The sequence below is a fragment of the Neovison vison genome, chromosome 10 (genome assembly GCF_020171115.1).
Source record: "Neovison vison isolate M4711 chromosome 10, ASM_NN_V1, whole genome shotgun sequence".
NCBI classification, from domain to species: Eukaryota; Metazoa; Chordata; class Mammalia; order Carnivora; family Mustelidae; genus Neogale; species Neogale vison.
This window is the reverse complement of record NC_058100.1, coordinates 42,438,925-42,464,952: the sequence shown is the minus strand read 5'-3', so window position 1 is coordinate 42,464,952 and position 26,028 is coordinate 42,438,925. Positions and strand designations below refer to the sequence as shown.

The window sequence follows — 26,028 nt, the reverse complement described above, 5'->3', positions numbered from 1 at the left end:
AGCAATCAGACAACAAAAGGAAATTAAAGGCATCCAAATCGGCAAAGAAGAAGTCAAATTATCACTCTTCGCAGATGATATGATACTATATGTGGAAAACCCGAAAGACTCCACTCCAAAACTGCTAGAACTTGTACAGGAATTCAGTAAAGTGTCAGGATATAAAATCAATGCACAGAAATCAGTTGCATTTCTCTACACCAACAACAAGACAGAAGAAAGAGAAATTAAGGAGTCAATCCCATTTACAATTGCACCCCAAACCATAAGATACCTAGGAATAAACCTAACCAAAGAGGCTAAGAATCTATACTCTGAAAACTATAAAGTACTCATGAAAGAAATTGAGGAAGACACAAAGAAATGGAAAAATGTTCCATGCTCCTGGATTGGGAGAATAAATATTGTGAAAATGTCTATGCTACCTAAAGCAATCTACATATTTAATGCAATTCCTATCAAAGTACTATCCATCTTTTTCAAAGAAATGGAACAAATAATTCTAAAATTTGTATGGAACCAAAAAAGACCTCAAATAGCCAAAGGGATATTGAAAAAGAAAGCCAAAGTTGGTGGCATCACAATTCTGGACTTCAAGCTCTATTACAAAGCTGTAATCAATAAGACAGCATGGTACTGGCACAAAAACAGACACATAGATCAATGGAACAGAATAGAGAGCCCAGAAATAGACCCTCAACTCTATGGTCAACTAATCTTCGACAAAGCAGGAAAGAATATCCAATGGAAAAAAGACAGCCTTTTCAATATATGGTGTTGGGAAGATTGGACAGCCACATGCAGAAAAATGAAATTGGACCATTTCCTTACACCACACACAAAAATAGACTCAAAATGGATGAAGGACCTCAATGTGAGAAAGGAATCCATCAAAATCCTTGAGGAGAGCACAGGCAGCAACTTCTTCGACCTCAGCCACAGCAACATCTTCCTAGGAACATCGCCAAAGGCAAGGGAAACAAGGGCAAAAATGAACTATTGGGATTTCATCAAGATCAAAAGCTTTTGCACAGCAAAGGAAACAGTTAACAAAATCAAAAGACAACTGACAGAATGGGAGAAGTTATTTGCAAACAACATATCAGATAAAGGACAAGAGTCCAAAATCTATAAAGAACTTAGCAAACTCAATACCCAAAGAACAAATAATCCAATCAAAAAATGGGCAAAGGACATGAACAGACATTTCTGCAAAGAAGACATCCAGATGGCCAACAGACACATGAAAAAGTGTTCCATATCACTTGGCATCAGGGAAATACAAATCAAAACCTCAATGAGATATCACCTCACACCAGTCAAGAATGGCTAAAATCAACAAATCAGGAAATGACAGATGCTGGCGAGGATGCGGAGAAAGGGGAACCTTCCTACACTGTTGGTGGGAATGCAAGCTGGTGCAACCACTCTGGAAAACGGCATGGAGGTTCCTCAAAATGTTGAAAATAGAACTGCCCTATGACCCAGCAATTGCACTACTGGGTATTTACCCTAAAGATACAAACGTAGTGATCCGAAGGGGCACGTGCACCCGAATGTTTATAGCAGCAATGTCCACAATAGCCAAACTATGGAAAGAACCTAGATGTCCATCAACAGATGAATGGATCAAGAAGATGTGGTATATATACACAATGAAATACTATGCAGCCATCAAAAGAAATGAAATCTTGCCATTTGCGACAACATGGATGGAACTAGAGTGTATCATGCTTAGCGAAATAAGTCAAGCGGAGAAAGACAACTCTCAAATGATCTCCCTGATATGAGGAAGTGGTGATGCAACATGGGGGATTAACGGGGTAGGAGAAGAATAAATGAAACAAGATGGGATTGGGAGGGAGACAAACCATAAGTGACTCTTAATCTCACAAAACAAACTGAGGGTTGCTGGAGGGAGAGGGGGTGGGAGAAGGGGGGTGGTGCTATGGACATTGGGGAGGGTATGTGCTTTGGTGAGTGCTGTGAAGTGTGTAAACCTGGCGATTCACAGACCTGTACCCCTGGAGATAAAAATATATGTTTATAAGAAATAAAAAAATAAAAAAAAAAACCCTGACAATATCAAGGGTTGACAGGCATGTGGAGCAACTGGAACTCTAATGTGGTACACTCATTTTGTCTTATCCTTTGTGTTTGTTTTTGTTTATTAGGTAGGTCATCCATGTCTCCTGGTCTGAAAAGTAGTGGCTTTATATAAAAGGTGTCCTGTAGGGCCCAGCAGCACAATCTGCCTCAGTTAGTGAAATCACATGGTCTAGGGAGGCTGTTGTTATGGGCTGCATGTGCCTTCTTTTTTTTTTTTTTAAAGTTTTTTTATTTGTTTATTTGACAGACAGAGATCACAAGTAGACAGAGAGGCAGGCAGAGAGAGAGAGAGGGAAACAGGCTCCCTGCTGAGCAGAGAGCCCGATGCGGGACTCGATCCCAGGACCCTGAGATCATGACCTGAGCCGAAGGCAGCGGCTTAACCCACTGAGCCACCCAGGCGCCCCAGGGGAAGAATTTTAAATTGTAGGGCTTTTAGAATGTGCTTAAACATAAGCAACCATCAACTTAATATAGACAGCTATATATATCAAATATTACATGTGATTCTCATGTAGCCACAACAAAATCCTATCGCAGATACACAAAACTAAAGAAAAAGGAATCCAAACATAACATTAAGGAAAGATATCAAACCACAAGAAAAAAGAACAAGAAAGGAACAGAGAAGAATTAGGAAACAATGGCCAAAATAACAAGAAGCACATACCAATCAATAATTACTTTAAATGTAAATTGACTAAATTCTCCAATCAAAAGATATAGGGTGACTAGATTGGTGAAAAAAAAAAACAACCCATGTATATGCTGACTACAAGGGACTCCACTGTAGACCCAGACACACCAACTGAGCACTTTGTGCTTTCAGTCACAAAGTCAGAAAAAATATTCCATGCAAATGGAAATGGGGGGGGCAGGGGTAACAATGTTTCTATCAGACAAAATAGACTAATTTTTTTAAAGTTATATTTATTTTACAGACAGAGTGAGCACACGCAAGCAAGGGATGGGACAGAGAGAGGGAGAGAATCCTCAAGCAGACTCCCTCCTGAGCACAGAGCCCTACTCAGGGACCAGGTTATGACCTTGAGATCATAACCTGAGCTGAAATCAAGAGTTGGGGATGCTCGGGACGCCTGGATGGCTCAGTGGGTTAAGCCGCTGCCTTCGGCTCAGGTCATGATCCCAGGGTTCTGGGATCGAGTCCCACATTGGGCTCCTTGCTCAGCAAGGAGCCTGCTTCTCCCTCTGCCTCTGCCTGCCTCTCTGTCTGCCTGTGCTCACTCGCTCTCTCTCCCTCTGTCTCTGACAAATAAATAAATAAAATCTTTAAAAAAAAAAAAAAAGAGTTGGGGATGCTCAACCAACTGAGCCACACAGTCTGGTGCCCCAGACAAAATAGTCTTTAAAACAAGAGACAAAGAAGGGAATTACATAATGATAAAGCAAACAATGCAACAAGAGGATAGAACAACTGTAAATCTCTCTACACCCAATATAGGAGGACCTGACCAATATTAAGAGACAAAAAGGGAGAAACTGACAGTAATACAATAATAGAAGGGGACTTAACACCCCACTCATATCAGTGAACAAATCACTCAGACAGAAAACCAACAAGGAAACAGTGACTTTGAATGACAGGTGTGACCAGAGAGACTTTACAGCTACATTCAGAACATTTCATCCTCAAGCAGCAGAAAACACATTCTTCTCGAGTGTACACAGAACATTCTCCAGGATAAATTTCATGCTAGGCCACAAAAGAAACCTCAATAATCTTAGGGAGTTTGAAATCATATCACACATCTTTTCTTTTCAAAGAAAGGGGAAGCAGACTCCCCCTGAGCAGGGAGTCTGATGTGGGACTCGATCCCAGGACCTTGAGATCATGACCTGAGCCAAAGGCAGACACCTAACCTCTGAGCCACCCAGACGTCCTTAAGTATCTTTTCTGACCATAATGGTGTGAAAGTAGATACAAGAATAAAACCAGAAAGTACAAGGATAAAACCAGAAAAAACACCAACAAGTGAATGCTAAACAACAGGCTACTAATCAACCAGCAGGTCAATGAAGACATCAGAGAGGAAAGCAAAAGATACATGGAGACAAATGAGAATGGACACACAAGAGTCAAAATCTTTGGGGTGCAGCAAAAGCAGTACTAAGAGGAAAATTTAAGTGACACAGGTCTACCTCAATGAACAAGAAAAATATTAAATAAACAACCTAACCTTACTCCTACAGGAATTAGAAAAAGAACAAATAAAAGCCAAATTTAGTAGTAGTAGGAAATAATAAAGATTAGAACCAAAATAAAAGAAATAGAGACTTAAAAAATAGAAAATAACTATGGAGCTGAGAGCTGGTTCTTTGAAAAGATAGGCAAAATAGATCTTTAGCTAGACTCATCAAGAAAAAGGAGACAGGACTCAAATACATAAAATCAGAAAGAGAGACATTACAACAGACACCACAGAAATATAAAGGATTATAAGAGAAAATTACAAGAAATTATAAACCAACAAATTAGAAAGCCTATAAGAAATGAACAAATCTGTAGAAACATATAACCTTCCAGACTGAATCAGAAAGAAATAAAAAATCTGAACAGACCAACCACTAGTAACACAATTGAAGTCATAATCAAAGAACTCCCAAGAAAGAAAAGTGTACAACCAAATGGCTTCCCAGGTGAACTCTACCAAATATCTAGAGAAGAGTTAATATCCATTCTCCTTAAATTATAAATACACACAGATCAAAGGCATAAAGAGTCAGAAATGAACCCCTGCTTATATGGTCAGTTAATCTATGAGAAAGGAGGCAAGACTATAAAATGGGGAAAACACAATCTCTTCAGTAAATGGCACGGAGAAATGGGGCAGCTACTTGGAAAAGAATGAAGCTGAACCACTTTCTTAAACCACATAGGAAAATTAAATTGAAATGGGTTAAAGACCTAAAAGTGATAACTGAATCTATAAAAATCCTAAAAGAAAACATAGGCAATAAACTCTTAGACAATGGTCTTAACAATATTTTTATGAATCTGTCCCTTCAGACAAGGGAAACAAAGCAAAAACAAACAATTGGAACTAATCAAACTAAAAAGCTTTTGCACAGCAAAGGAAACCATCAAGAAAATGGAAAATCAACCTACATAGATCAGTAAACCCATGTGTATATGACCAAAAATCTATGACAAAGGAGCCAAAAAACGGCAATGGGAAAAGGACAGTGTTTTCAGTAAATGGTGTTGGGGAAATTGGACAGCCACATGCAGAAGAATGAAACTGAACCCCTACCTCACACCAGTCACAAAAATTAACTTGAAATGTATCAAAAACTTGAACATAAGGGCTGAAACCATAAGACTTCTAGAAGAAAACATAGGTGGTAAGCTTCTACACATCAGTCTTGACAATAATGCTTTGGATTTGACATCAAAACCTAAAGTAAATAAGTAGAACTATATCAAAACAAAACAAAACAAAAACCTTGTATACAATAAGGAAATCATCAACAAAATGAAAAGGAAACATATGAAATAGGGAAAAAATTTGCATATCATGTATCTGGTAAGGGGTTAATATCTAAAACAGATGAAGAAGTCATACAAAAAACAAAACCCAAAACAAAACACACACAAAAAACAATCCAATTTAAAAACGGGCAGAGGAAATGAATAGACAGTTTTCCCAAAGAAGATATGAAAATAGCCAACAGGTACATAAAAAGGTACTCAACATCACTCAACACCTGGGAAATGCAAATCAAAACCATGATGAGACATCCCCTCATACCAGTTAGAATGGCTTTTATCAAAAAGACTAATTCTGCTGATCATTTCACAATATATACAAATATCAAATCATTATGCTATTCAACTGAATCTAATTTAATATTATATGCCAATCACACTTCAAATTTTTAAAGATTGTATTTATTTATTTGAGAGAGAGAGAGAAAGGAGGATAGAGAGGGAGAGGGAGAAGCAGACTCCCTGCTGAGCAGAGAGCCCAATGTGGGGCTTGATCCCAAGACCGAGATCATGACCTGAGCCAAAGGCAGACGCTTAACCGACTAACCCGCCCAGGCATCCACATTTTAACTTTGTTTTTAAATATTTATCTGTTTTAGAGAGAGAGAGAAAGAACATGTGTGCATGAGTGGGAGGAGGGGCAGAGGGAGAAAATCTCAAACAGATTCCTCCACTGAGCTCCGAGCCCATGTGGGGCTCAATCCCACAACACGAGATCATGACCTGAGCCAAAACCAAGAGTCAGACCCTTAACCCACTGTGCCAGATTCCCCACATCCCAATTTTTAAAAAGATAGTTTTAAAATACTGCAAGAATCGTGCTTTACAGAACCTTGATTGTTACATTTTCCTCATCCCCAGATGAGGATGACCAATTAGCTTTTGTTGACCACCTATTACCATAATTGCCGAATCACTGTTCCATGTACTATAGTATAGGAAAATGTTTTATGTAGTTGACCATAGAACGGAGAGTAGGAAAAAATTAGAAATGTAAGTCTAAATCCAAAACTAGTTATTTTACTAAACTTAGTAAGCACTCCTTATGTTTAGATAATAGCGCCCAAGGTAGAGTTGATATCCTTTATGTGAATACATTTTTCTGAGAAAAGTACAGTCACGATGTTTTCAGAAACCACTGTTCAGATTCTACATTTTAGGCCAGAACCTCCCCTAACCCTTCTAGGGCAATAATTTTTATGGCTTTCTTATGAGAAATGAACAGTATGAGAAGACTGGTTACTGTCTGTGGTATATATATAAACCATACCATGGTGATATGTGCATCTTTCCCAGAAGTAAAAATTATATAGATGATACAAATAGATCTATAATGGGGGTGCCTAAGTGTCTGCCTTTGGCTCAGGTCATGATCCCAGGGTCCTGGGATCGAGCCCTGCATCAGGTTCTCTGCTTGGCAGGAAGTCTGTTTCACCCTCTCCCTCTGCTGCTCCCCCTGCTTGTGATCTCTCTCTCTCTCTTTTTCAAATAAATAAATAAAAATCTTTTAAAAATGTACCTATTGTAAATAGGGATCGTGTAAAGATTCTTTACTATTTTATTGATATGGGAGACCAGAGAAAAATGTATTCAGATAAGGGAATATTGTTGGTTTTGACCATGACCCAGATCCTGAAAGAGCCAGACCAATTCCTCTCTTCCAAGCAGTTGCGGGCACAGGCATCTGTGCCTCCCACTTAAAAGTGGGGAGGGGGTGGCACAAATATGTACATGTGCTTATTGTAGAAATGCTCCAGAACTTCTGGGTCTTGCGGCAAAAAGAAAAAAAAAGAAAAGAAAAGAAAAAAAAGAGTTCACCAGCAGAGGACTAAAATTAGTGCAGTCATTTTGTGATGTTATTTTTTGTGGAGTAAAAAACAATGAGACGGTAGAAGACGCTTTCACTGGTCTCTGTCCCCTGGCTCCTTGCAACTGATGTCTAATTGCTGGGTTTTAAAGACCGAGCCAGGCTAGGTTTGTACTAGGCTTTTTTGACACCAGCCCGGTGAAGATCCGTGGTGATCAGTGCCTTCCAAATAGCCAACTCCCTTTTTGGTCTCCAGCTTTATGCCACTGGTTCTAAGACAGCATCGGAGTCTTCTGTCAAACACGCAGCATGGGGGCACCTGGGTAGCTCAGTGGGTTAAAGCCTCTGCCTTCGGCTCAGATCATGATCCCAGGGTCCTGGCATTGAGACCCCCATCAGGCTCTGCTCCACAAGGAGCCTGCTTCCTCCTCTCTCTCTCTCTCTCTCTGCCTGCCTCTCTGCCTACTTGTGACCTCTGTCCAATAAATAAAATCTTAAAAAAACAAACACATAGCATGGTACTAAGCAAGTCATCAAAACCAGAATATTTATAATGTTAAGGGTATTGTGAAAAGCCCGTGCTGAACGCGGTGTCTGTGATCTTCTTTCCAGACAGATGTTTTCCATGATCTCGGCCGGGGGATTCTGGACAGCGCATGGCAAGGCTATAATACCACCCTCCTAGCCTATGGCCAAACTGGCTCTGGGAAAAGCTACTCCATGGTTGGCTTTGGTGCCAACAAAGGTATCATTCCAAAGGTGTGCAAGGAGCTCTTTCAAGCAATTGAGAAGAGGGAGGGAAATGAAGAATACCAGGTACGTATGATCCGAAAATCCCTTCTTTGAGGAATTTCATTTTTCATTTTGGAAATTTCTGGCTCCAAACGATCAGCATCTCTATTTCAGGATAATGTTAATTTTCCATAGCCAAGTCTTCCCAGGATTGCAAGATCAGGTTGCTGCTAACTAGAATGTTGACCTTTTCTGGTTCTATGGAGGCAAACCCAAGGCAGTAATTTTTATTTTTATTTTTATTTTTTTTAAAGATTTTATTTATTTAGTTGACAGAGAGAGATCACAAGTAGGCAGAGAGGCAGGCAGAGAGAGAGAGAGAGGAGGAAGCAGGCTCCCCGCTGAGCAGAGAGCCCAATGCGGGACTTGATCCCAGGACCCTGAGATCATGACCTGAGCCGAAGGCAGCAGCCTAACCCACTGAGCCACCCAGGCAGTAATTTTGAAAAGCACTTTGAGTATCCTACCAGCAGACATCTTAGAAGCTAATACCCATGAGGAATTTTTGCTGAGGCTGATCCAACAAGACCCTCACTGACTCGCCTGTGGTTTCCTTTACTCCCCCTCTTCTACCAAGGCTGTGGGTGTGTGCTCATTTTCATTTCTTTTTTTTTTTTTTTTTTAAAGTAGGCTTCACGCCCAGGGAGCCTGATGCAGGGGTCAGACCTGAGATCAAGACCTGACCTGAGATCAAGAGTCAGATGCTTAACCAACTGAGCCACCCAGGCACCCCTGTGGCATCCTGTTTTTTCATGGAGAGCATTTTTTCTCTCTCTGAAACTATGAATTATAGGACTTTAAAAACATGGTCTTCTTCTCCATGTATCGCCTGCTTTCCTGGAGTTCCTTTTTTCTACCGTTTGTTGGATCTCTCATTTTGGAGGCTTTCTTTGTCTGCTAACATTGGTTTAAAGCATGTGACACCCAAGCTCGTTGGAAGCTCTGGGGACATGCGAGGTGACGGAAGACCCGCCACCGGGAGACAAAAGCCACAGCCTGCCAGAAGGTGGTGGCAAACATCAGTATCTTAAGGACTTTTCTCTAGGCTGGGGCCATTCCGACTCCTCCAGCCTCCCACTTAAGGGGAGTTGGCTGGTCCAGAAATATTCCAGAAGCACAGTAGGGTAAAGACTGGTCTTTTTCTCTACAATGTTCCGATTGGGGGTGAGCAATAAAGAATGACCTTGTTCTGTTGCCAGTCGGGACCAAAACACACACACAGGGTTGTATATGGTTTTAACCTATAGTAAGAACTTTTCCATAGCGTCAAAGTTAATGTGAGAATTGCTTATTGCATGTGAATCAGAACTTGCTATATTTGTAAATGATTTTATTTATTCGTCTGAGAGAGAGCACAAGCAAGAGGAACAGCGGACAGAGGGAGAAGCAGACCCCCCACTGAGCAGGGAGCCGGATGCAGGTCTCCATCCCAAGACACTGGGATCATGATCAGAGCCAAAGGCAGAGGCTTAACCGACTGAGCCACCTGGGGCCCCAAGCATTACTATATTCAATATTAGCTTCTTCCTTTGTTGGAAATTAATGTTGTTCCTATATGACTTTCTTCCCCAAAGATGAGGTTCCAGAGAAGAGTAACTCTATGTTCTTTTCTATACAGGTTACGTTCAGTATGTTGGAAATTTACAACGAGCAGGTAACAGTGATTCTATTCTCTGGCACACACACCTGTGGGACTCTGCAGCATAATACCTACCAGAGCCTCCCCTCCCCCACCCTAAGATAAAGTCACAACCCTGTAGCCTGGCATGGACTACAGCCCTCACTTCCCTCTCCCGCTCTACCTCTTGCCCCTTTCTCCACTCACTCTGTGCTTCCGCCACATAAATGTCTTCCTCTCCGGAACATGTCATTCTTTCCAACATCTACCCTTCTCTGACCCTGGAATTCTTCCCCTACCCCTACCAGTTGACCTCAGTCGGCATGGGGGGCAGAGGAGATGGCAAACTTTGTTTTCAAAGGACCAGATGGTGTCTGCTGAAACTATTCACCTCTGTTCCCTAAGCAAATGGAGTATGGCGGGGTCCCCGTGGGGGACCGTTCTTGGACGCTGAGACTGGAATGACACATAATTTTTGATGTGGAGCCGAGAGCCAATGGTCAAGAAAGAATTCTTGAGCTTCTTTTGGTGCAAAGAGGCGCTTTCGATAGAGCAGGGGGACAGGACTGGAGGGTGGAAAGAGCTGCCCCAGGGCTATGAGGAGTGACCGATCATGGACTTCTCTCAGTGGGGGGTTAAGGACAGTATAAACCTCTAAGGAATTTGTTAGAAGCAAGGCCACCAGGACCCTGGAGGGCTAGTTAGTGTTAAGATAAGGTTGCTTTTAATCTTTAAAGAAACATCAACATTAAGGTGGCCAGTCGGCCCCGTAGTTGAGTTCCTTGGGGAATGCCACACTCAGCAACTTGGGCTCCAGGTTGTAAGAAAATTTAATTTCCGCTGCATTTCTCTTGCCTTTGTTCTTCCCATCAGTTTGCACATGTCACAAAATATTTTTCTTTTGATTTTTTTCAGTCCCTTAAAAATGTGGAAAATGTTCTTATGTCAATGATCCTACAAAAACAGGTGGCCAGCTGAGCGTAGTCCCCAGGCCATGCTTTACCTGTCCCTGGGGTGGCTGGAAAGGGCATGACCTCAGACCCCACCTGTCTCATTGACTGGCCATTGACTTTGGAAAATCACTTTATCTCAGTTGTCTCATTTATAGAGAATGTAACATAAGACATTACATATTGAGGTGCCTGTTTTCAGTTTCTAACACAGAGCTTAGAAAATGCCAGATATTTGCTGCCCTTACCCCTTGATCATATAATACTGTAAAATTTTATTTGCCTATTTGGGTCTCCGGAACAGATCGTGTCCTTGTGAAGACCTTTCTATAGGAAATGCCCTCTCAATACTCAATACGCTTGTAGGTTTAGAATGGGTGCTCCGAATATTTACTGAGTGGACAAATTGACAAAGGCATCTAAAACTGTAACTTTCTCATAGAAGACTGTATCCTAATTGTTTTTGTGTAACCCCAAGCACCATCCAAAGCCTTGCACTTAATCATTCCGAAGTAAATATTGTGAAAGGAATAGTTCTGTCAGTGTTTTTCTCTTTATATTAAGGAAAGAAAGTACCCATTTTGTTTCTTACACTCTTTCATGAGTCAGTTATTACCATTGAAGGCTGATAGTAAATGCAAATGAGTTCTTTTTTAAAAAGTTTTAAAATTCCAATTAGTTAACATGCAGGGTCATATTAGTTTCGGGTGTACAATATAGCAATTCAGCACTTCCCTACATCACCCGGGGCTCATCACAACAGGTGCAATCCTTAATCCCCATCTCCTGATTCACCCACCCCCCCCACCCTCACCCACCTTCCCTCTGGTAACCAACAGTTTGTTCTCTAGAGTTAAGAGTCTGTTTCTTGGCTTCTCTCTCTTTGTTTTCCCTTTGCTCATCTGTTTTGTTTCTTAAATTCCACAAGAGTGAAATCATATGATATTTGTCCTTCTCTGAAGGGCTATTTCACTTAGCATAATAGTCTCTACCTCCATCCATGTCATTGCAAATAGTGAGATTTCATTCTTTTTTTATGGCTGAGTAATGTTCCTGTATGTGTGTGTGTGTCTGTACCCATTCATCAGTCAATGGACACTTGGGGTTTCCCTAATTTGGCTATTGTAGATAATGCTGCTATAAACCCTCACGTGCGTGTTTCCTTTTTATTAGTGTTTTTGTTTTCTTTGGGTAAATCCCAGTAGTACAATTGTTGGATCATAGGGTAGTTCTATTTTTAACTTTTTTTTTTCCAATTCTATTTTTAACTTTTGAGGAACCTCCATACAGCCTTGCACAGTGGCTTATCCAACAGGGTAAGAGCGTTCCCCTTCTCCACATCCTTGCCAATATCTGTTGTTTCTTATATTGTTGATTTTAGCCATTCTGACTGGTGTGTGGTGGTATCTCATTGTGGTTTTGGCATTTCCTTGATGATGAGTGATGTTGAGCATCTTTTCATGTGTCTGTTGCCATCTGAATATCTTCTTTGGAGAAATAGCTGTTCATGTCTTCTGAACTTTTAAAAATTGGATTATTCATTTTTGAGTGTTGAGTTTTATAAGTTTTTTATATATTTTGGATAATAACCCTTTAAAATGTCTTCTCTCATTCACTAGGTTGCCTTTAAATTTTATTTTTTCCTTTGCTGTGCAGAACTTTTTATTCTGATGAAGTCTCAATAATTTCTTTTTGCTTTTGTTTCCTTTGCCTCAGGTGACAGATCTAAAGAGAAGTTGCTGTGGCCTAGGTCAAAGAGGTTACTGTCTGTGTTTTTCTCTAAGATTCTTACGGTTTCCTGTCTCACATTTATGTCTTTAATCCATTTTGAATTTATTTTTGTGTATCATGTAAGAAAGTGGTCCAGTTTCATTCTTTTGCGTATTTTTGTCCAATTTTCCCAAAATTATTTGTTGAAGAGACTGTCTTTTTCCCACTGGATATTCTTTCCTGCTTTGTTGAAGATAAATAACCATATAGTCTCTGGTTCCCAGTGGGTTTTTCTGTTAAGGTCACCGATTAAGTTTCTGTTTCTTTCAAGTTGCTAAGGCTTGGAAGAGAGTGTGGCTCCTTTACCTCATACCAATAACTTTAGGAGGACAATTTCCTTTGTTACCCAGTTCTGGTAGTCATCTCACTGTGGTCTCCATACTGAGATCTGTTTATGATGATAATCTGTCTGGAATTCTGTTTCCTCATCTTTAAAATAAGAACACTGGACATCCTAAGAATCTTTCCATTCCTCATATTCCTTGACTCTCTGGTATATTCCCATCAGGTACTTCAACAGTCAATTAAAATGAAGTTTATTATGTACTTCTGATGTTTCAGACATCATCCTAGACTCTGAGGATGAGTTAATCCTTGGACTTAATCCCCACCACAGAGGAGTCTGCTGGGAGTTATAACACTTTACAGACAGTGATGCATTACATGTGCTCCGTGAATTGCGAGGAGCAAGGGGCAAAGAGGAGGGAGTGCATGACTATGTGGGATGTTTGACAGCAATGGTCAATGGTCAATGCTGGGCTTGGACTGGACTTTGAGAAATGTGTAGGGAGGTTGGGGGCACAGACGGGGGCATTTTAGGCAGGATTAGTTGTAACTAGTCAAAAAATACATGAAAGTTCATGGTGGTTAAAGGAACAGTTAGTACCCTGCATAGCCAGATTTGGATATATGGTGCGGTCATCAGGAGATGAAGCTGAAGATAGGCTCTGCCAAAAGTAAAGGGCCTTTGTCCTGGCAATAGTGGAGAATCTTTGGAGGATTTTACAGGGAAATCAGATCATCAGATTGGGTTCTGGAAGAGTTCTCTCAAAGCAGATTGGAGTTGGTGTACCAAATAGAGGCAGAGTTCAAGAATTTCCAGGAAAGCCCAGGTGAATAAGGAAGGTCTTGTGATAATCACCAATTTTGATCTCCAGGCACACATGAAAGGTCCCAGCACCAGGATCCACCCCTGTCTCTGGGTGCTCATACTTCCACTCCATCCAGATAAATCTACTTATTTTTTTTTCTAATAAGACTTACTCAGTCCTATCTTAGATGTTCCTTCCAACAAGTTGTATGTTAGAGGAAAATTTTCCTAGCTACACCAGAAATGATCTCCATTTGGATGTCTCCTTATCCCTGGCACCTTATGTCCACTGTCTTAGCTTGGCTTGTCCAAACTTCAATCTGTGATCTTTCCCTGGCTCTAGGATGAAAAGCCATAGAATATCAGAGTTGGGGAAGATCTCAGAGATAACTTAATTCACCCCTTCCTATTATGAACACTCAGAAAGTAAGAGATTTTCCAAAGTTTTATCAGGTTAGAGGCAGAGCCAGGACTGAGAACCCAGGTCTTAGACATCTCTGTACCATGTAATACCACCCCTCTGGGGCCTTTGGCTCTACCACAATCCTACAGTAGAACCTACTTAGCCTTGTTATAAGTGGCTTTTCTTGGGTGAGACACAACATGGGCTTTCACCCAAAGCCATGGTCTCGGTGTGACATCTCACCAGTCTCCAATAATAAGATCTGAAGAATCATCCGTATTCTCCTAACATTATTTGTTAGCCTAGCTCTGGCTACACTGTTCTGTCAAAATTCATTCACTGAGTGCCTCTTCTACATTATTACAACAGGCTTTCCCTTATTACAACAGGTTTCCCTCCTGTTGGCCATTCCCCTATTTCTGACTTACCTAAATTATGAGCTTGTGTAGTGCCTACAGAAATTTAACATTTTTTCATTCACGTATTAAGTTTTTATTGAGCACTAAATATATTCTAGGCAGAGGTGTAACCATGAAGTAAGTAGAAATCCCTGTCTTCCTGACGTTTACTTTATTTATTCTCTTTTTCCACAGATAAGAGACTTGCTGTCTAGAACCAAGAAACCTGGGGGACTAAAAGTGAGGGAAGATCAACAGCTGGGCTTTTATGTGGATGGCCTGAAGTCAGTGCCCTGTGAGAACTATGCACAGATTGAAAGACTGATGGAACAAGGGACAAAAGTAAGGACCACAGCATCGACCAACATGAACGCCAGCAGCAGCCGGTCTCATATGGTTATCACCATTCAGTTTAAGCAGGTGAGACTCACGGGAAGGCCGCTGTCCCAGTTTCCCACCAAGCGTGGTCCATGGGAAGGGTTCCCAGTGGCATGAAGAGTTGGTGAGTATTATGGAATCCTTTCAGATTTGACCTATGGATTAAGGTGGCTACTGCCAACCATGGGCTATAGGGTCCGAAAGAGAAGTGAGGGACTTTCTATTTTCCTACCTGCCCATATCCCCGTTCCACACAGGTTCCCCAGGATGATGAAAACCAGCTTCCAGATCCATGAGCCTAGAGAACCACCAGATGCTGACCAACCCTTCTGATACTAGGAAGTAGCAAAATAAGGTCTTTGAAACTAGCTAATCCATGTAACTCTCCACTAAGTAGGATTTTTTTACAAACCTGAGCATATGTTTTTTCCTCCTTACTTCTTGGTAGATATCAGAGAGTAAACTCTACATCATCACCAGTTTGATTCAGAAATACTTATTTTCAAAACCTGGGTAAACATTACAGTTAGCTATGATTTCACCACCTCTGTTTCTTAAGCCACAGTCCTAATACATAGATAGAATGGTGATAAATGAACATTACCCTGTTCTAACCAGGAATAGTGGGAAAATACTGGACTGTATCTCTTTGTTCACCAGCTTTGAAACTTCAGGAAATCACTTACTCATTTTTAGTCTCAGTTTACTATTCTGTAGAATGAGACAAATATCTATCCTACTGGAGTGCTGGGAAGCCTAGAGAAGTACCCTCATTTTAAAGAACTTTGAAGGATAACTGGGAGGATGGTAGAGAGGGCTCTGAGCTCACCCCCTCCCACTGACACACAGAGACAACCACTATGCATAATGCAGCTAACTCTGGAAACAACCTGAAGACTGGCAGAACAGCTCTTTCACAGCTCAAGACATAATGAGAAGCCCACATTGAGAAGGGTAGGGGGGGCAGAGATCTAGTTGGAAACTAATCCCCAGGCACAGCGACCTGCAAAGAAGAAGGATATCTTAGGCACTAGGTATTTCTTGAGGAGCCAGGGTATCAAGCTTTACATGAGGCACCCCCTGCCCTGGAGACCTGCACCAGAAAGACAAACCTGATAACATCAGTCTTTGACAAGTAGTGGACTCAACTCTAGGAGAGGTGGAGGAGGGCTATAAGAAACTGAGAGTCCATTCCCAAAGGGCCAGTGCACTCTATCATGCACTGTGAGACCCAGCACAGAAGCAGTAGTCTAGGAAGTGCCTGGGTTATACATGAAGAAGATATAGTGACTAATTCTGGGGCATGTGCTAGAAGATCAAGGATGGTAGGATCTTTCTCAAGGAACAAGAGTACTGGAAGGTACAATTTTTCTTGACCTCCTTCTGCCTAGCTGGTCCGTCCTGAAGGGAGCCAATTCTGATACTCTCCACCCACCTTCTTCATACTCTTTGCCCCCTTCCCAGTGTTCCCCTGTGGACACACCCCACCCACCCATGCCTGGAGGCGCCCTTCCAGAGATACTCCTTCCCCAAGGAGGAGGGGAGCCAGACTTGGCCACAGCACACCTGTGGCAGCTACAGCCCCACCTCTCAGCAAGCTGTCCTGGGGGTCAGCTTTGCCCATCAGCACACCCACAGTAGGTACATCCAGTCACACAGGGGTACACACAGCCCACACAGCAGACATCCCTAAAGCACCTGATTCTGCTGACCGGCAGGGGGTGCAGGGGGTATTGGATTGTGCTGCTGGGTCCCCACACGATGCCTTCTACACAAGGCACTACTGTCAGGACCAGGAGACATAGTTAACCTACCTAATACACAGAAACAAACGAAGGGTCAGACAGAATCATGAGACAGAAAAATACGTTCCAAACAAAAGAATGGGACAAAAGACCAGTAAAAGAATGAAACAAAATGGAAATAAGCAATCTGCCTGATAAAGAGTTCAAAGTGAGACACGTGTTCTGTAGATTGGAGATGAGAGTGCATAAGCTCAGTGAGAACTTCAACAAAGAAATATAAAAAGAACCAATCACAGCTAATTGATAATTAATAATTGAAATGGAGAAGACACTCAGAGGAATCAACAGCAGAATGGAGGATGGAGAACAAGAGATCAGTGATCTGGAAGACAGGGTAGTAGAAAGCACCCTGCTGAACAGCAAGTATTAAAAAAACAAGTTTTTAAAATGAGCATCAGTTGTGAGACCTCTGGGACAACATCCCACAGGTCATACTAACATTTGCATTATCAGGGTCTCAGAAAGAGAAGAGAGAGAGAAAGAGGGGGAAAAAATGTATTTGAAGAAATAATACCTGAAAACTTCCCTAACCTTGGGAAAAAAAACAAACATCCAGGTCCAGGAAACTGAGAGATCCCATAACAAGGTGAACCCAAGGGGCTCCATACTAAGACATATAATAATTAAAAAGTCAAAAATTAATAACAATTGGAGAATCTAAAGGACAGCAATAGTAGAAAAGCAAATTGCTATGTACAAGGGAAACCCCATAAGACTATCAGCTGATTTTTCAGCAGAAACTTGGCAGGCCAGAAAGGACTGCCATGAGTAATTCAAAGTGCAGAAAGGGAAAAAACTACAACCAATCTCTACCCATCTAGGTTATGATTCAAAATTGAAGGAGAGATAGTGTTTCCAGGACAGGGGCATGCAGTTAAGCATCTGCATTCAGCTTGGGTCATGATCTCAGGGTCCCAGGATCGAGCCCCATAACAGACTCCCTGCTCAGCAGGTAGTCTGCTTCTCCCTCTCCCTCTGCAGCTCCCCTCTGCTCATGCTTGCTCTCTCTCAAATAAAACAAACAAGTTTCCAAGTCAAACAAAATTAAAGGAAATCATTACTATTACACTGGCCTTACAAGAAATGTCAAAGCTACTTCTTTAAGTGGAAAAGAAAAGGCTCTAACAAGAAAAAAACTTTGCAAGAGAAAACATGTCACTGGCAAAAGCAAACATATAATAAAGGTGATAAATCCATCATTTCTAAAGCTAGTATGAAGGTTACAAGGCAAAGGTAGTAACATTAATTATATAATGCGAAAATCAGTTAAGGGATACATAACATTAAAAAATTTTAAATGTGTCACCATATACATAAATCATGCAGGGGAAGGAAAATTGTAGAGCTTTTCAAATGTCTTTGAACTTCAGCAATCATCAACTTGATACAGACTGTTATTTACATTGAATGTTACATGTATACCTCATGGTGACCAAAACTTATAAGACACACAAAAAAGTAAAGAGAAAGGAATCCAAGCATAACACTAAAGAAAATTATCGAATCACAAAGGAAGAGAGCAAGAGAAGAACAAAACAGAGAGAAAGCAGTTAACAAAATAGCAAGAGATACATACCCATCAATACTTAACTTAAATGTAAATGGATTAAATGGTCCAATCAAAAGTCACAGGGTGACAGAACGGATTAAAAAAATACCACCACCACCATGTATATGCTGCCTACAGGGATTCACTTCGGACATAAAAACACAGACAGACTGAAAGGAAAAAGATGGAAAAAAATTCTATGCAAATGGAAGCAAAAAAAAAAATGTGAGGGTAGACAAACTGACTTTAAAACAAAGACTGTGGTCGGGACGCCTGGGTGGCGCTGTTGGTTGGACGACTGCCTTCGGCTCAGGGCGTGATCCTGGAGTCCCGGGATCGAGTCCCACATCAGGCTCCCAGCTCCATGGGGAGTCTGCTTCGCTCTCTGACCTTCTCCTCGCTCATGCTCTCTCTCACTGTCTCTCTCAAATAAATAAATAAAAATCTTAAAAAAAAAAAATTAAAAATTAAAAATTAAAAAAAAAATTAAAAAAAAAAGATTTAAAAAAAAACAAAGACTGTGGGACACCAGGGAGGCTCAGTCAGTTAAGCATCTGCCTTTGGCTCAGGTTATGATCTCAGGGTCCTGGGATCCAGCCCTGCGCCCGGCTTCCTGCTTGGTGGGAAGTCTGGGGCTCTCTCTCCCCCACACCCACCTATGTGCTCCTTCTCTCTGTCTCTCAAATAAATAACTAAAATCTTAAAAAAAAAAAAAAAACAACAAAGACTGTAACAAGAGACAAAGAAGGGCATTACATAATGATAAAGCAAACAATGCAACAAGAGGATAGAACAACTGTAAATCTCTCTACACCCAGTATAGGAGGACCTGACTATATAAAGCCAATATTAAGAGACATAAAGGGAAAAATTGACAGTAATACAATAACAGAAGGGGACTTAACACCCCACTCATGTCAGTGGACAAATCACCCAGACAGAAAACCAACAAGGAAACAGTGACTTTGAATGACATGTGTGACCAGAGGGACTTAACAGCTACATTTGGAACATTTCATCCTCAAGCAGCAGAAAACACATTCTTCTTGAGTGTACCCAGAACATTCTCCAGGATAGATTTCATGCTAGGCCACAAAAGAAACCTCAGTAAACATTAAGAGTTTTAAGTCATATCAAGCATCTTTTCTGACCACAGTGGCATGAAACTAGAAATCAATTAAAAGAATAAAACTGGGAAGAAACAAAAACAAGTGGACCCTAAACAATAAGCTATTAACCAACCAATGAGTCAACAAAGACGTCAGAGAGAAAATAAAATAAAACATGAAGACTGGGGCACCTGGGTGGCTCAGTCAGTTAAACATCTGACTCTTGGTTTCAGCTCAGGTCATGATCTCAGGGTCATGAGATCAATCCCTGCATCAGACTCTGTGCTCAGAGTGGAGTCTGCTTGCCCCTCTCCCTCTGCTCCTCCCCTGCTCCTGTTCCCTCTCTCTCCCTCTCTCATAAATAAATAAAATCTTTTTAAAAAAAATCCTTGGGGGTACACCTGGGTGGCTCAGTTGGTTAAGCATCTGCCTTTGGCTCAGGTCATGACCTCAGGGTCCTGGGACTGAGACCGGCATCAGGCTCCCTGCTCAGCAGGAAGGCTGCTTCTCCCATTCTCACACCCCCAATTTCTCTGTCAAATAAATAAGTAAAATATAAAGAAAAAAAAATCTTTGGAATGGAGCAAAAGCACTTCTAAGAGGGAAGTTTATAGTGACGCAAGCCTACATCAAGAAACGAGAAAAATATTCAATAAACAATCTAACCTTATACCTAAGGGAACTTAAAAAAGAAGAACAAAAGCCAGATTTAGTAGAAGGAAAGAAATAATAAAGATCAAAGCCAAAATAAATGAAATAGAGGCTAAAAAAAAATCTACGAAATTAAGAGCTGATTCTTTGAAAAGATAAAAAAATTGATAGACTTTTAGCCAGACTCATTAAGAAAAAAAGAAGACCCATATACATAAAATCAGAAATGAAAGAGAAGTTCAACAGACATCACAGAACACAAAAGATCAGGGCACCTGAGTGGCTCAGTGGGCTAAGCATCTGCCTTCAGCTCAGGTCATGATCTCAGGGTCCTGGGATCAAGTTCTGCATTGCACTCACTGCTCAGCGGGGAGTCTGCTTCTCTCTCTCCCCTTCTCTCTGCTTGTGCTCGCTTTCTCACTCTCTCTCTCTCTCTCTCAAGTAAGTAAATAAATCTTAATACTAGAAATACAAAGGATTGTAAGAGACTACTACAAAAGATTATACACCAACAAACTGGACAACCTAGGAGAAATGGATAAATTCTTAGAAACATACGATCTACCATACAAACACGCAAACATTCCAATCTTCCAAGCAAAACAGGAAGAAATAGAAAATCTGAACTGACCAATTATTAGTAACAAAAGTGAATTGGTAATCAAAAAATTCCCAACAAACAAAAGTACAGGACCAGATGGCTTCATAGATGAGTTCTACCAAACATTTATTTTTTTTTAAGGTTTATTTATTGTAAAGAGAGAGTGTGTGTGCATGTAAGAGCAAGTATGATTTGCGGAAAGGGCAGAGGGAGAGGGAGAGAATCTCCAGCAGACCCTCCTCTGAGCATGGTGCCTAACTCAGGACTGGATCTCACAACCCTGAATCTTGATTTGAGCCAAAATCAAGAGTCAGACACTGAACTGACTGAGCCACCCTGGTGTCCCTCTACCAAACATTTAAAGAAGTATTTGGGACGCCTGGGTGGCTCAGTTGGTTGGACGACTGCCTTCGGCTCAGGGCGTGATCCTGGAGTCCCGGGATCGAGTCCCACATCAGGCTCCCAGCTCCATGGGGAGTCTGCTTCGCTCTCTGACCTTCTCCTCGCTCATGCTCTCTCTCACTGTCTCTCTCAAATAAATAAATAAAATCTTTAAAAAAAAAAAAAAAAGAAGTGTTTAATATCCTTTTCAAACTATCCCCAAAAATAGGAGAGGAAAGAAAGCTTCCAAACTCACATTATGAGGCCAGAATTATCCTGATGCAAAACAAAACAAACAAAAAAATTACAGACCAATATTCCTGATGAACACAGATGCAAAAATCTTCAACAAACAAATTCAATCATACATTAAAAGTATCATTCCCCCACAAATCCAGTGGGATTTATTGCAGGGATGCAAGGATAATTCCATATTTGCAAATCAATCAATGAGAAGCACCACATTAACAAAATGAAGGATAAAAATTATATGATTATCTTAATAGACACAGAAAAAAGCCTTTGGCAAAACATGTATTCATGATGAAAAAACTCTCAATGAAGTGGGTTGAAAGGGAACATTTCAATGTACATAACAAAGTCCATATATACCAAACCCACAACCACATCATACTCAATGGTGAAAAACTGAAGGCTTTTCCTCTAAGATCAGGAACAAGGCAAGGATATCCATTCTTGTCACTTTTATTCAACAAGTACTGGAAGTCCTAGTCAAAGCAATCAGATGATCAGACATGAAAAGGAATAAAAGGCATCTAATTAAGGAAGAAATAAAATTTCCATTATTTGCAGGTAAAATGATATTACACATAGAATACTCTAAAGATTACCGAAACACTATTAGAATAAATGAAATCAATAAAGCCTCAGGATACAAAATTAATACACAAAAATATATAGATTCTTTTTTCTATCCATTAATAATTAACTAGCAGAAGGAAAAATTAAGAGAACAATTCCACTTACAACTCTATCAGAAAGAATAAATATCCAGGAATAAATTAAACTAAGGAGGTAAAGGTAAAAGAAATGTCCTCTGAAAACTCTAAGACACTGATAAAAGAAATTGAAGAAGATGCAAATAAATGGAAAGATATTCCATGCTCCTGGGTTGGAAGAACAAATATTGTTAAAACGTCTACACTAAAATCCAAAGTGAGCTACAGATTCAACGCAATCCCCATCAAAATACCAATACTATTTTTTTATAGAGCGAATAATCCTAAAATTTGTATGGAACCCCAAAAGACTCCAAATAGCCAAAGCAGTCTTAAGAGGAATAGAGCTGGAGTAATTGCAATCCTACATTCTAACCTACACTACAAAGCTATAGTAATCAGGACAGTATGGTACTGGCACAAAAGCAGACACATAGATCAATGGAACAGAATAGAGAGCCCAGAAATAAACCCACACATTCATGGTCAATTAATCTATAACAAAGGAGGCAAGAATATATGATGGGAGAAACGACAATCTCTCCAATAAATAGTGGGAAAATTAGCCAACTACGTGCAAAATAACGAAACTGGACCACTTTCTAACACTTTACATGACAATAAATTCAAAATGGATTAAAGACCTAAAAGTGATTACTGAATCTCCATAAAGAAAAAATAAAACATAGGGAGTAAATGTTCAGATGACAGTCTTAGTGATATTTTTCTAGATATATCTCCTCAGACAAGGGAAACAAAAGCAAAAATAAACAGTTGGGACTACATCAAAATAAAAAAGGTTTTGCACAGCAAAGGATCCCATCAACAAAATGGAAAGCAACATACAGAATGGGAGAAGATATTTGTGAACGGCATAACCAATAAGGGGTTAGTATCCAAAAATACAAAAAGAATTTATACAAATCAACATCAAAGTAAAAACAAAAAACAGTCTGGCTTAAAAACTGTTCAGAGGATCTGAATAGACATTGTTCCAAAGAAGACTGATACAGATACATGAAAAGATGCTCAACATCACTCATCACCAGGGAAATGCAAATCAAAACCACAATATGAAATATCAACTCCCACTGGTCAGAATGGCTAAAATCAAGAAATCACAAGTGTTGGCGAGGATGTTGAGAAAGGGAAATGTCTGCGCCCTGCTGGTGGGAATGCCGACTAGAGTGGCCATTGTGGAAAACGGTGTGGAGGTCCTCCAAAAAATTAAAAATAGAAATACCATGTCCATCCAGTAATTCCACTGTTGAATACTTGCCCAAAGAAAACGACAAAACTATTCGAAAAAGATACGTGTATTTCTGTATTTACTGCAGCACCACTTACCAGAACCGAGACACAGAAACAACCTGAGTATTCACTGATACCAAATGGTATATATACTCAATAGAATATTACCTCCCTTTTAAAAAAGAATGAAACCATGCCTTTCAGGACAACATGCATGGACCTAGAGGGTATTAGGCTAAGTGAAATAAGTCAGACACAGAAAAAAAAAATACCATGTGACTTCACTTGTATATGGAGTCTTAAAACACAAGACAAATGAGCAAAGAGACACAGATAGAAACAGACTCATAAATACAGAGAGCTGGTGGTTTCCAGCGGGGAGGATTTGGAGGGATGGGTGAAAGAGGTGAAGGGGATTAAGAGGTACAAACTTCCAAGTATAAAAGAAGTAAGTCACAAGGATGAAAAGTGCAGCATAGAGAATGCAGTCAGTAATATTGTAATGACATTGTATAGAGATAGATGATAACTCCACTCATCACGGTGAGCATTTTGTAACATATATAATTGTCAAATCACTATGTTGTACACTGGAAACTAATGGCATGTCTCATGTCACCTGTGCTTTGATTAAAAGTAAAAAAAAAAAAATGGGGGCCCCCAGGTGGCTCAGCTGATGAAGCATCTGACTCCTGGTTTCAGCTCAGGTCATGATCTCAAGGTTGTGAGATTGAGCCCTGTGTGGGGCACCACACTCAGCAGGGAGTCTGCTTAAGATTCTCTCTCTCTCTGCCCCTCCCACCTCTCTCATGAGTGCACACTTTCTCAGATAAATACATCCTATTTTTTTAAAAGATTTTATTTATTTATTTGACAGACGGAGATCACAAGTAGGCAGAGAAGCAGGCAGAGAGAGAGGAGGAAGCAGGCTTCCTGCTGAGCAGAGAGCCCGATGCGGGGCTCCATCCCAGGACTTTGGGATCATGACCTGAGCCAAAGGCAGAGGCTTTAACCCACTGAGTCACCCAGGCACCCCATCCTTTTTTTTTTTTAAGTAAAAAAAAATAAAGATTGTCATAAACTTTAAGTACTATTCAGATGATTTTATGTTAGTAACATTCATAGACTTTACATATGGTTTGCCCTTTTTTAACTTGATGTTTTAGAGGCGAAGGAAGAAATCCACTGAAAAACATGTATGTAGCGATCTAGCATTATGCTCGCTCGCTATTGGTGCAATGATACTAACATCTGTTACTGTATGCAGGGCATGGCTAGAACCGTTACTTCTCTTATCTGTTACCCTCCTAACACCCAAATAATATGCCACGATCCCTGTTTTCCAATTAAGACAGTTGCAATTCTGAAAAGCTAGTTCTCACAGTCATGTAACCAACAAGGGAGCTGTCACATTCTAAAATCCACGTTCTTTTTCCCTCCCATGACATCAAAAACTAATGGTGTCCTGTATGGTAACTAACATGACATAATAAAAAAATTCTTGGAATTAAAATTTTTTCCCTAATAGCACGACTTGTGGTGCTTTCCTACAGGTTTTCCTAGACAGACACCTCACCAAGCAGTCCAGTATTAATTTGGTGGATTTAGCAGGAAGTGAAAGGCAAAAATCTTCAGGATCTGAAGGAGACAGACTGAGGGAAGGATCACGAGTTAACTTAAGCTTAACCAATTTAGGAAATGTTATCAGGTAAATAATTGATGCATGGTATTTATTTCTGCTGTAAAAGTGTCCTCAGAAATTTTTAAAAATCAGATTAATCCTAGACCTCGGTTCATGACCCACTGTCATCATTGGCTCATACCTGGTCCTCCTATATATTTTATTTTAAACATATTTTTCTTGTTGTTGATGTTGATGTTGTTGTTGTTTAAAGATTTTATTTGACGGAGAGAAACACAGCGAGAGAGTGAACACAAGTAGGGGGAGCCAGAGGGAGAAGCAGGCTTCCTTCCCAGCAAGGAACCTGATGTGCGACTTGATCCCAGGACCCCGGGATCATGACCTGAGCTTAAAGCAGACGCTTAACAACTGAGCCACCCCAGTGCCCCAACGTATTGCTTTTTAATAAAACTAAGAGCACCCGTAAAGTCACCACCCAACCCAAGAAAGAGTTGTTATTTCTCCGCTATGCTCTCCTTAGAGGTAGCTGCCATCTTGGATTTTGTTTATCCTCTCTGCCCCTCACTCCCTTTCTTGTTTTATCACTTCTGACTATTAAGTTTGTGACACTCATTTCTGAAGTGTACAAAAAAGGTAAAATATTATAGGTTTTTAGATCTTGTTCTTTTTAAAATGATCAAAGTATAAATTATATGAAGTACACAAATCTTAACTGTTCAGTTTGGTGAATTTTTATATGTATATATCTACATGATTACCACCAAGCTCAAGATATAGGACATTCCCAAAGCCCAGAAAGTTCCCTTGTATCCTCCTCCTAGCTTTCACTCCCACCAAAAGAAACTGACATTTGCTACTAAAAATTGGTTTTGCCTAAAACTATATATATTTTTAAAGATTTTATTTATTTATTTGGCAGACAGAGATCACAAGTAGGCAGAGAGGCAGGCAGAGAGAGGAGGAAGCAGGCTCCCTGCTGAGCAGAGAGCCCAACGCGGGGCTCAATCCCAGGACCCTGGGATCATGACCCAGGCCAAAGGCAGAGGCTTTAACCCACTGATCCACCCAGGTGCCCCTTGCCTAAAACTATCTTGATTTTCATCTAAATGTGACCATTTATAAGAGATCACCCACTTTTGCATCTGGCTTATTTCACTAAAGACTGTGTCTGTGACACTAAGCCATGTTTCTCATGTAATGTATTCACTCTTTTTCTTTGCTATGTAGGATTCCATAGCAGAAAATATACCACAATTC

The 26,028-nt window shown here is 40.5% G+C and overlaps 1 protein-coding gene across 1 annotated transcript in view; it reads left to right on the top strand.

The window, feature by feature from the left end:
• Window positions 1–26,028, top strand: part of LOC122918542 (kinesin-like protein KIF28P) — a 70,530-nt gene that overhangs the window by 16,682 nt on the left and 27,820 nt on the right. The window contains exons 3-6 of the mRNA XM_044267087.1: window positions 8,037–8,240; window positions 9,835–9,870; window positions 14,641–14,865; window positions 24,683–24,837. Coding sequence (XP_044123022.1) covers window positions 8,037–8,240; window positions 9,835–9,870; window positions 14,641–14,865; window positions 24,683–24,837 — 620 coding nt within the window. The remainder of the gene's footprint in view (window positions 1–8,036; window positions 8,241–9,834; window positions 9,871–14,640; window positions 14,866–24,682; window positions 24,838–26,028) is intronic.